A 12,629-nucleotide genomic window follows, 5' to 3' on the forward strand; every position below is an offset into this window, starting at 1 on the left:
TTGGTCTGGGACCTAGTGATGGCAGTGACCTGGATTTCCCCCAACAGGGACTCTATTTCTATTAGATCCCCTTGGATGGCCCCGGTTTTGGCCAGCTGATCAGCTAAGTCATTACCAGTTTTGTGTGGTCCCTCTACTTTGGAATGACCAGCAGAGGGTTCTGGGGACTCATTCACCCATGCGTTCCCTACGCCGGCCACCAGTTCTTTCTCCCCGTTGTTGTCAACATGGTAAGAGCATCCATCCACATAGACAGTGGGCATTCCCTCACACTTATCTTCTTCAAAGACTTTGTGTGGGGAATTAAGGTATGCCTCCCTGTTGTCCTTGATTTTTAGACTTTCGTCCTCCAGACAGTTTTCTCTGGCACAATCATGCAAGTCAGCCAGACCTTGCGCGAGGGGACTCTTCTTGTTTTGGTCATATCTGACCTCTACAAGAAAGCCTTGCATTGACAGAATCCAGGAAGTAATTCAGGAATTACTCACATTTCCGGCCCAGATTCTGTCAATTTGGAGGTATTGCAGAGGCTGGTGTGGAGTCTCCACTATGATGTGTTCCCCCTGGATGAACGGGCGGTAATTCTTCAATGCCCACACCATTGCCAGGAGTGCCTTCTCACAATCGTTGAATTTTTCCTCCACAGAGGATAAAGTTTTGCTCGCATGGGAGATTACTTTATTGACCTGGTCATGCTTTTGGTATAATACTGCCGTCAAGCATGTATTAGAAAACCCTGTCTCCAGGAAAAACTCCTTGTTTCTGACAGGGTAAGCTAGGCAAGGCGCTTGTGAGAGGCTTCTTTTGAGTTGTCTTACTGCCTCGGCTTGTTCTGGACCCCATTCCCACTTGACCCCCCCTTCAAGAGATGAATCAGTGGTCTAGTGATCTCTGCGTAGCCTTCAATGAACTTTCTGCTGTAATTAGTCAGTCCAAGGAGGCTCCTTAGTTCCCGCAGAGTCGTGGGGTTTTTCAGTTTCTGAAGTGCTTCCACTTTCTTTTCCTGGGGACAGAGACCCTGAGGAGTAATCTCATACCCCAAGAACTTAACACGGGTTCTACACCACTGTGCTTTCTGAAAGGAAAGTTTTGCTCCGGCAGCCCTCAACTGCGTCAGAACATAACGGATCTCCGCTATGTGTTCCTCCACAGATGAACTTTTGATGAGGACATCATCTACATAAGCCAGGTTACCCCTTGCACCCAGGTCGGGCATGGCCTTATGTAACAAAATATTGAATTCATTGCCGGAGTTGAGGTATCCGAAGAGAGTCCGGGTCCATGTGTACTGCTGGCCCCCAAAGGTAAAACCAGTTTGTATTGGTCCTCCCTACTGACAGGCACGGTCCAGTATCCATTGGTGAGGTCTATTGCTGTGAATACCTGTGACCCCTCGATCTGGGCCAGCCCTTGGTCAATGTAGGGCAGAGGCCATCGGGAAGTATGGACCCGTTTGTTGAGCTCCCTAAGGTCGGCGCAGAGTCTCCATTGACCGTTTGGCTTCAATATTCCCAGCACCAGATTATTGAAGGTGCTGTGTACTGGACGTATTATTCCCCGGGACTCAAGGTTCTTAATTATTTCAGTAAGGGACTCCATGAATGCGAGAGGCAAACGATATTGCTTCACAAACACTGGAGTCATTCCAGGGTCTGTGGGAATTGTTGTTGTGTGGATGTCGGTGCGACCACAGTCGTATGAGTCTACCGCAAAGAGATCTTGGAAATCCAAGAAAACTTGTTTCAACTTTTGCTTCTGTTCCAGAGTCACACAGGCATCAGCTAGGTTGACTCTCTCTTCCACCATCTGCCTGAAGCCTGGAAAGACTTCTGGTTTGGCTATCTCAGCGGCCTCCTCCAGCTGGTTGGAGAAGTCCCTGGTCAGAGTGCTGATTTGGACTGGAGGCTTCAGGTGGGAAAGGCAGCCCTCATGGACCTGGAAAATCACCTCATCCCTCCTGAAGTCACAAGTCACATCTTCCTTACCATAAGGGCAAGAAGTGTACACCAGGAAGTTCCCCCCATGCCGGGTGAAAATCCTGTCTGGTGTTGTATTGTCCTCAGTGTCACTGTCAAAACAGTCCTTGGGGATCGGTCCTAACAGTTCATTTCCTAAATCAATGGAGAAATGTCCGCCATCAACCGCCATTCCAATAATGGTGCCTGCGGCTAGAGTAATACTCTTTAAGTCGCTGTTATCCACCTCTATTGGAATGGTGTCATGTTCTATGTTGACTAATGGTGTTGGGTTTACCCCTAACCCTTGCTGTTGGAGAGAAGCATTTAGATGAATATAAGCATCAGGGTTTTTCAATTTTTGTCCTCTTTCAACTTTCACTTCCAGGGAGAATTGTCGGGTCCTTTCTGGGATGGTGACTTCCTCTTTAATCTGAATTTCAACTGCATAACGTAGCAATTGAGCTGACCTAAATGCTTTTTCTGAATCATCAAAGCCCATGAGATTATCCGCTAATCGGGACTAAGCTTTGAAGTTTATTAGGTCCAAACTAATGGCAAAGCCATTGAGAATGTCACTGCCTAAGTAAAAGGCGGCAGTGACGTCTCGCACGACCCAACAATTATGGACTATGCTCTTGTTGCCAATGGAGATTTTGAGCATACACCTGCTTGGCAGGAGATGTTTCGAATTGGGTGCTTCCAGGTCCATTTCCCATTTGTCTATCAGTTTGAATGTGGGAATGGCTGGATCTTTTGGGAGTTGGCGGAACATGGCTTCGCTGATGAAGCTCTTACCGTTGTTCACACACACTCGGGCGAGAACAGAGTCCTTCCCATAATTTAACTGAACAGGGATGAACAACTGCTCTCCAATTTGCTGAATATCAGCCAGGCTATGAGCTGATTTCACCTCTTTCTGGACTATAGGAGTGGGAGTGTCTGATTGTGGATTGGTAAAGAATTTCAGAGTGTTTCCTTCCAGTGTGGAATACCACCTTAAACTGGAAGGAAGGTTGATTTTCAGAAATAGAGAGGACCCCCCATCACCAGTCTGTTGTCCTACTGCTATTACTGTCACGTCTGGAATCTGGTTGTTCTGGAAGTGAAATTCTACTTGGTCAGATTTTTGTTCAACCATGTGGCAGGTGCCATTTAAACTAACATGGTTGACACTCTGTTTTAATTTTATTGGTCGGCTAGTCTGGGTCCAGAGGACCTTGTTTACGCAATCTATTAGGGGTGACAACCTTCTCAGGAGGTCATTCCCTAGTAAACAAGGGGTGCCCTCTGGAGTCACTACTATGACCGGGTGTTTCACCTTGTGTCGCCCAATTTTAATGTCCAAGTCTGCAGTCCCTTTGACGGGAATTTCCTTCCCGTCAAAGTTCTGCAGTTGTCCAGGAAGAGAGGTGAGAGGAATACGGTAATTCTCCCCCTTCCTGCATTTAGTTAATCAAAGGCCCTTTTGGACAGAAGGGTAGCTTGGGATCCAGTGTCCACCAGTGCCGAAATTGTACCCTGCCTCTGTACTTGTACTGGGGCATAATATCTTCCCTCCTTCTCCTCAAGGGGGCACAGATAATGTACATTTTTGGACAACTGGTGGGCTAACTTTCTGGTTTTGGACATTGCTAGCGAAGAGATTTGGGCAGAATTCTGTGGAGAGCCTGGGGAATCTAAAAGAAAAAGTTGGCAACTGGAAATGGTTTTGGGTTCTGGGCCGCCCCCCCTCTTTTTGGAGGCAGTCATCAGGATGGGTTTGACCCATGGGATTTTGGTATTGTCGGTTCTGGGATGAGATGATGGGCAGCGGTAGCTCAGTCTCCACATCTCCCCAGTCTGAATTGGCATCCCTTGGGACCCATTTTTCCTTGGGAGGAGATCCCCCATCTCTGAAGGAGAAGATCCTTTTCCCAGGATCTTCTGAGGATCCCACTCCCTCAAATTGGAAGACCTGTACTTCCTCCACAAAGTGGGTCTCTTTGGGTCCTCTGTTTCTCCAGGTTCCTGGTTTTCCAGGGGCTGTTTACAAGTTGGGAAGGAAGCTTCCTCCAAGGCTTTACACCCCCCTTCCCCTTGTGCCTCCTCCCTGGGAACCTGTGGATTATCGGGGTGCTGCCCCCGTCATTGTTCTGGAGCACCAGGTCCAAAGTTTGGGGCATTCTGCGGTGGCATGCTCATCTGATGGTTCTGTTGAGCCCTCAGTATGTGACCCAGATCTCGTGCCATATTTTGGACCTGGCGCTCAAGTTGTGAAACCCGCTCAGGCTGATACGGGGCTCTATTTTCTCCCCTGGGCTGATGCCGGCAAGGGTAGCTATCCCTTCTCTGGTAATACCCCGGATTGGGAAGATTTGGGTACCCCTCCACCCTTTGTCTCCCCTCTCCTGAATTAGGTGGTCTGGGCTCAGGGAATTGGGGAAAGAAGGATGGATGGTTTTGGGGTTGGACATTGGGTGGATACCTGGGAAAAAATTTCTGCCCAGGATTTGGTGAATTTCTGCCCTCCTGGGGGAAGTTAGGAGGGAAGTTCCCTGGGTCAGGTGCTTGGCTGGATCCCCCCCCCTTGGGCTGGAGGTGTCCATACATCACCCCGGATGGGTCGGTTTCCCTTGTAGCGGGGACTTACATAATCAGGGGAGCGGGGGACCCCATTTGTGGGACTACCTCCTCGACGCCCTGTCTGTGACTGGCCCGAGGGCCTTCTGGGCTGTGAATTATTTGGTGCAGGCAGGTTTTTAGGCCCCCCCATCTCCAAATCTAAAACGTGGGCAACCTTTACCTCCGCCACCTTGGCAGCAGCAGGGGTGCTGTTGGTTTTGGGGTTTTTCTGCGCATTACTTTTATTTTCTATGGGCTTCTGCACCTCATAGATCCAGGTAGCCTGTTCAATGACCCAGTCTAGTGTCCTCTTCTCGTGAAAATCTCTCACTAGCTGGGTTATTATGTATTTAGGCAAGGCATGGAAAAAAGTATCGACATATTCTCTGCTGTCCGTGCGCACCCTTCTGGTGGTCTGCGAAAATGCACGCTTCAATTCTTGCATGAATTCTTGTGGGGCCTGATGCTCCCCACATTGCAAATTGTAGGCTGCCTTGCGAGCCTCTTGAGGATTTCTATCAACAGAAAAATGTTTCAAGATGGCCGCCCTATATATGGACCATCTTGAATGGTTTTGGTCCTCCAGCCCCGCAAAGAAACTGGAGTATTCAGGGGAGAATGTCCATTTGACGTACTGGATGCAGCTACTGCTGTCCTTCAAATGGAAAGTCTCCATCATTTGCTCATAGAGCTCCAAGTGTTCCCAAACAGAATACTTGGCGTTCTTATGATAAGGCGTGATGACACTCCTTATTGCCTTTATTTGTTTCAATGGGTCCTTAAGCAAGGCCCTTTTTGCCTTAATGGCCTTTTTGGTTCGGGTCACCCTCGTCCATTCATCCTCTGACTCCGAAGCACTGCTCCCAGAGGTACCCGTCTGATCTTCCAGATTTTCCCGGATTCTGCGAGCCTGGGAATAGCTGGCAGAATGTGGGGACCTGGTCTTCTGTGTCCTGTAACGCTCAGAGGAGTCTTCAGATCCCTCCTTGCTGCCAGGATTTGATGGGTATCCTCCCCACTGACCTAACTGGACAGAGGTTTTCAGGATGCCCTTAATGGGCCTACTCTCCTGGGGTTCCCCACTAAATTGCACTGTGCTTGGGTGCCCATACCCGGATGTCCGCCCCTCCATTCCTTGGAGGTACTGGCCTATGAGCCCCATACTTTTGGCTTTAATAGTAATCTGACATTCCTGTGGCCCTGTGCTCATGCGCGCCAGGGGACATGTGGGTGGCAGAGTCCAGGGACTGGGAGAGATGAAGGCCTCTGGTACCAGGGCTCCTGAGGTTATGCTCAGGCGTTTCCCTTTCCCAGCGAACCTCGTCTCTATCAGCCCCTGCACCCTGTTGCAATGCAAGAGCCTGCGCTTTCAGTTCCTCAGTTAAGGCCTTACTAGACTCTATCAGTCTCTCCTGCATGGCTACCTGTTGCTGGAGCCTATCATTGTGCTGACAGAGAGCCTCATTTTCTCTCTGTGCCTCCTGATTGGTCCTGGAGTACTGGGCCAGTCTCTGCTGCAGGAGGGTTACCTCCTCAGTCCCATCCCTACTGGCCTGCTCCTTTCTTGCCAGAGCCTTCTCCACCCTCCTGGTGTGATCTAGCAAGCCCTGATGCTCTTTTTGGAGGTCACCCAGCCCCTGGAGGGCCAAGTGATTTTCTTCAATGTTTCTTTTTAAATGGCAGACTTCCTAGCCTAAGGTATCCCTTTCCTGACCAAGAGCCTGCATTTGTGATGCCAGGTCATCCCTCTGCCTTTGAAAGGCATCATCTTTCTGGCGTTCTTCATCAAACTCTGCCTGGGTATCCAGGTCTTTCAAAATCAATGTATTGCTTTCCTCTTTCTCTCTGTCTAGTTGGATTTGCAGGGTGGCTACCTGCTCTGTGCATGCCCTGTTGAAATTGATCTGTTGCTCCAGCTTTTTCTGGCTCTGCAGTAAGGAGTCCAAACTGTCTTGGTGCTCCTTCTGCAAAGCCAGAATTCTGGTATCCTGGTCTGTCTTTTCCTGTTGCAGTATATCCATGTCCTCTTTTATTTTAATGATATACTGCCTACTATCATTTTCTGACTCCTGGCTCCTCTGCAGCCTCTGCTCAGAAGAGACCAGGTCAGATTGGGCCTTTTCTAACGCCATCTGTTGCCTATTTGCCAGATCTTGGCCTTCAGCACTTTTGTCCTGCATGGCTCCCATATATAGATACAAATATGCCGCTATCCTGGCAATCTTATTGTGTTCATCTTTGGCCTTAGAAGCCATATATAATTCACTCAGGGCCACATGTAATGGACCCTGATCTCTCCATATATCTGACCCTGTTTCAGTGACCTGTCGCTCGATTGCCTGCAACCAGACCATTTGGTCCTGATGAGTCCACTCACCTCTCACAAATAGCTTATGTAAGAAGTGCTCTCTGGCTATTTTCATATCTACCAAGGTTGTCATTCTGGAATTTGAGTTCCTTCCTGACTTACAGAAGTTTGTATTTTATTTTGCAAAACAGACCGTTTCCTTAGAGCATTCCTTTGAGGGATGCTTTCACAGTGTAAAACAGCATGGTGATCTAACCGGATATGTGTATCTGGTCAGTTGGCACACTGTATTAATCTGCACAAGTGGTAATTCTAACCCAGAATATCCCGGCTCCGAGCCCCGACTTTGTAAGCAATATTCAAACAACACTACAGCTAAGTCAATGCCTAGTCTGGGATGCTGAGGAAATCCCTTATTGATGTATTTTTATGTCCAGTTCAGTACTCTGGATGACAACCCTTGTATAACACCCCCCTCTGAGAATCCCCCTGATCCCACCGAGCCAAGAAGTAGGTTTGTTTTGCAAATTAAAAGGTTTATTTGAAAAATTAACAAGATATGCATCACACTTTTATAATAAATTAATAATTGATATCACACTTATGGATATAATGTTTATCAACAATGGGTAATCTGGCACTAGCACACTTCTTTACAATCAATGAGGAGTTAGTATAGGATGGATAAGGTAGCAAAAACACTTTTATGGTTTCAAGGGAAAAGCAGTGAGGAATAAAATGCAGTACAGAAATACTTGATATGATTTTAGCAAAAGATAAGATAATCACTTTTTCTCTGGCAATTCACCCCCCCCCCCATGCAATGTAAGAAATGGAAGGAGATGGAAAGATGAGCACACAGTTCTCAGGAATGCAATCAAATAAAATACGAAATTTAGTTCCCCCCCCCAGCAAGCTTAGAGGAAACAGGTAGAAGTTTGAAACACAGGCCCAAAATGCTTTTAAATGTGATGGCAATGGATGAGAAATTGTGCTAACTGATTTTAATTCCCTCTAGAGATTCAGGGTGAGTGAGAGATGCTTGTTGGTATTAGTTCAGGCTCACTTTAGAAATGCTCTATGAGTTATTACCAGTTTGCAAACTGATTTTTAACAAAGGAAAGAATGGAGCTGCTATTTTGACAAGTGGAGAAATTGAGCTAAAATCGCAAATCGCGGTAAATTTCGCGAGTGCGTAAATCGCGATTGCGGAAAAAGTATAGGGAGTAGGAAGTCGGTTCTAGGTTCGTTGGAAAGCCTACAATCACAGCTTTAAAATGAAAGTTAAATGGTTCCAGAGATACGGACGATTTAATAAAGGTAGATTTTCGGATTTAAAGTAAAACTCAAAATGACAGGTGACAGCTTGCAGCTGCAGAATTGACAGGTGACAGTTGTGCAGCTTAAAAAATGACAGATGACACGATTTCTAGGAGGCAGTTCTACTTAGGTTAAAATAGCTTGGATTAGATTATTTTAACTAAGAGATTGGGTACTGCACAGTTCTGGCGGATACTCACTCCTAATTTTGAAATTAATGGGCCTCGTCACGGATCTGGTCAACACGTCCAGCGGCGGTTCTCTCTGCTCGGCGGGTCAATCAGGCACCGGTTCTGCTCACAGCGATCCGGATCTCTGGTTCTGCTCACAGCGGTCTGGGTCTGGTCTGCAGTTCCGGCAAAGGTTCTTGGCAGAGAATTCAAACAGCTCACCCGGCTGTTGAATAGTTTGGTTAGGTTTGCTGGATTCTGAAGGCCTGCTGAGAATACTTTTGCTTGCAGTGGGCCTTCTTGGTTCAAATTTCTGTAGCTGCTCTTTAGCTTGGAAGTCTAAGTGTTGGATCTCTGGATGTGAAGTCGTCGGTCAGCACGCTCTGCAGCAAATGGAATTGAATGTCTCTACCTGTCCCAGCAGTCTCTTTTTATGTGTTTTGGAAGTGGGTGTGTGCGTGGCATAACTGAGCCTGCCCCTCTCTACTTGTCATTGGCCCAATTCTCCCCTCTCCCATGATTGGGGGAAGGAAATGGATTGTCATCATGATGAGGTCTGTTTATGGGTCAGAGGATCCTCCCCTGGTCAGTTTGCCCACAAATCTATATTTGATTCAAATACATATTTCCCAGATGCACAATTTGTTGAAATTACATGTACACATTATATATTCCTTATTGTCCATGCTTGTCCGCCTCTGATCTTCCTGGGGGCTTGCATTCAAAAATGACAACATTTTGCGCTTTTTGACTGGTTTACCAATATCGGACATTTACCAAGAATTACACACATGTGCGCAAGGAGTATGGACATTAACTGATGAAGTGTCAGATTTTTAACATGCAGACATTTGGAGTAAGACCTATTTTCCGCTAGCAACCCCCCCAGCATACACCACAGGGTCCTAACACCTCTTAAAACGTGCACAGAGAAATCACAAGAATAATGATATTACTTATATAATTCTGACAAGTCCGTACTATGAATTATCCATCTTTTTAAAAAATTATGCTCTGGCCCAGATGGGTGTGGTTCAGGTTCCAAAGCACATGGGGGAAGCTTCTGTCTGCCCCCGCCTCCAACTCGGGTGGCTCCCAGAGGCACTTCTCCTCCCACTTCTACCAAGAGGAAGCCACTTTATGACCCCCCCAATAAAACATTTGCCTGAGTCCAGGACAAGGCTTTGTTCAACCTCCTGCGGTGTCCCTCCCCTAATCTAATCAGAGAGGTGTCAACTCCTTTTGGTGGGGAAGCAGCATGCAGCTAGGCCTGGGAAGAGTGGCTGAGGAGGTTTCTCCTGTCGGGGGTAGTTGTCAGGCAGAATTCAGCTAAATGTCACTTTAGTTCCCAGTTTAAATCAAACTTACACTTTTTACATAGACATTAAATAATTACTTCCTTCAAGTCATTTCAGAATATAGTTTTACATTGTATCCACCTCTTAGCAAGTCTTTCCTTGGCCTGGTTTGGGTTCCTCTGTTCAGATTTACACAAAAGTCTGGTGGTTTTAAAACGCCGGCTTTCTGATAGTGGTGAGTACCGGTATTGCATCCATTTTTGGGATTAAGAAAATTAATTCCCCACAGTTCTGAGTTGCTTTTTGGCAATCAGCACTGCCATTCCCAATGGTTTCAGGGTACTGTGTGTGTAGCCCAATGGTGGTTTTAGGCAGTGCCCTCCTTTGCTCACAACATAGGCAAAAATGGGTGGCATCCTATTCTTCATGTTTTCCCTGTGCACTCTCTGGGGAGTTCTGGCCATCATGATGTTTTCCATGCCAGTACTGCACAGTTTTATGGTAGGGCTTGGCTGCTTGGGTAAAAACATCCCACAGGCAAAAAAAGAAATTAAATAAAAAGCAAACAGTGAAAAAGAAATAATGACAATATATACAAAAAGATAACACACAAGTAGAGACATGGAACACAAAAAATAAGATTATACAGAGGACACACGAAAGGAAGAGGTTAAAGGAACAAGGAGGAACAGCATGATCATAAGAGGTGGCAAGACCAACAAACTGACCCGTGGAGTTGGGGAGCGGGAAAGATCAGTGAATACTCTGTTATGGGCAACATATCTTCAGGGTACGATTTGCAATCTTTTCAAAGCTACATGTTGATACGTACACAAAAACAAACAAAAGGAAAGATAAAAGGGTAACAGGGAAAGAAAGAAAGAATAGAAAGAGCAAAAGAAGTCATAAAGAAAGCTGACTAAAGAAAAAATTAAAAATGGCGAGAACCTGGAAAAAAGGAGGCAGAAAAAAGATAGAGAGAAAAGATCGAGAAACAAAAACGAGAGGGCAAAAGAAAGATTAATAAAGAGTATTAAATGAGAACTAAAGAAAGAAATACCACAAAGAGGCAACAGAGGAAATTAAAGTGGGATGTATACAGGCTTCCCGAAGGGCACAGAGAGAGTGGGCCCTCAGGGTGCCTTGCCTCACCTTGGTCACTGCAATGGCACACGCATGCCCTAAGATTTCAATGAGTTGCTGCCGCCCAAACTTGTAATCCTCCAACAGCTCCTTCTCTATCGCTGCCGCTTCCCGTTTACTGAAAAGAAGAAAAAAAAACAGAGTCTTGAAATCAGAAGAAATACATAACTAGAACCACTCATTGAAGTGCTAGGAAAGGAAGCACTTGCCACAGGGGAGAACCCAGTGAAGCGCAAGGAAAGTTTGTGCGCCAATCCAATTGGTGCGCAAGGAAAGCAAGAGGACCATCCGCTGTGAAGCGCAAACAAAGCATGCACACCAATCCCAGTGAAACACAAGGACAGCAAGTGCACCAATCTCATTGGAGCGGAAGGAAAGCAAACGCACCAATCGCTCTGACACACAATGAAAGCAAGCACCCAAATCCCATTGGTGTGCACAGAAAGCAAGCGCACCAACTGGTGTGAAGCGCAAAGAAATCAAGCGCACCAATCCGAGGGAATTGCAAGGAAAGCAAGCACCCCATGCCTCTGAAGCGCAAGGAAAGCAAGCTCACCAATCCAAGTGAAGCGCAAGGACAGCAAGTGCACCAATCCCACTCGAATGCAAGGAAAGCAAGTGCACCAAACCTTGTGCGTGCAAGGAAAGCAAATGCACCAATCCCTGTGAAGCGCAGGAAAGCAAGCGCACCAGTCCCATCGGAGAGCAAGTAAAGAAAGTGCACAGCACGCCTTAGAGTAGAGCCAACAAACAGCAAGCAAACATTTTATGAAACTTGAATGTTGTACTTTGATGGTGGGCTCTTTTTGTCTGTCCTTATGGTCTTCTAGCACTCTGCATTTTGTTTTGTATAGATGAGTTATTTAACCTGTACAACCAGTGTTGGTTATTGTTAATGTTATTGTGGCTCTGCGCCCCAGAAACTTGGGGAGGCGAGAATAGTGAGGCTTTAAAACTTGATAGTAGCTCAGATCGCAAACTAACAACACACCATAGTTTAATGAAGAAGTGGGAAAGGGTCACAAATATGCATAAAGAAAGACGTCCACTATTTGAGAGGTTCCTGAAGGACACAAATCCAGTGTAGGCATACTGAACGTATAGAGAGGCCAATCAGGAGAAGGTTCCTTTGACTGGCATTGGAGCATTTAGTCTTTCTTTGCTGTCTGTGCTACAGGGCGGTACTTCGGCTGCAGCAGCCACCGTGCATTTCTATAGATCAGAAAAACAAAAACGACAATGGTAGGCGGATACACCCATTTGTAGAACTCTTCTAACAATCAAATAGCAAGCCTTTTTGAAACTTGTATCGTATACCAGCAATTGACTTCAGGCTCTGTTTTTCTATATCTATTGGCCCTCATTACAACACCGGTGGTAACCAATAGCGCTATTAGCACCATGGTTGCTGCCGGTATTGTAACGAGTCCGCCAATGGTAAATGGGGAAATACCGCCCCATTCCAAGGTTGGGGGGCGGAAATTCCCCATTTGCCATTGGCCCTTCCCCATTCCCATTGTTGCCCCATAGGCAAATTGCGGTACCGTAATTACCTCGAAGGTCCCTTTGCCAGCCCCTACTTTAACGGCTGCTCCAAACCAGCCGTTAAGGTCGGGAGCCGCAAAGGGACCTCGTAATCAGGCGTTAAGGGTTTAACGGCGCCGACACCTTTTACGGTGCCGTTAACCCCTTAACGCCAGGGTTCATCGGCAACAAAGCAGTCTTTCTTCACTGTCATGGCCAAGTGTGACACGTATATTAGATGCTGCAGTGTTTGCAGAGTGAATGCACGAAGTGGACTGAGACAGCAGGTATGCCATCTGAGCCCGCC

At 46.7% G+C, this 12,629-nt stretch overlaps 1 protein-coding gene across 1 annotated transcript in view; it reads right to left on the reverse strand.

Moving 5' to 3' along the window:
- The window catches only part of YJEFN3 (YjeF N-terminal domain containing 3), an 850,334-nt gene that overhangs the window by 184,385 nt on the left and 653,320 nt on the right, over positions 1 to 12,629 (reverse strand). Inside the window, exon 2 of the mRNA XM_069649058.1 lies at positions 10,808 to 10,916. Coding sequence (XP_069505159.1) covers positions 10,808 to 10,916 — 109 coding nt within the window. The remainder of the gene's footprint in view (positions 1 to 10,807; positions 10,917 to 12,629) is intronic.

This window comes from Ambystoma mexicanum, chromosome 1p (genome assembly GCF_040938575.1).
Source record: "Ambystoma mexicanum isolate Mex_15411 chromosome 1p, UKY_AmexF1_1, whole genome shotgun sequence".
NCBI classification, from domain to species: Eukaryota; Metazoa; Chordata; class Amphibia; order Caudata; family Ambystomatidae; genus Ambystoma; species Ambystoma mexicanum.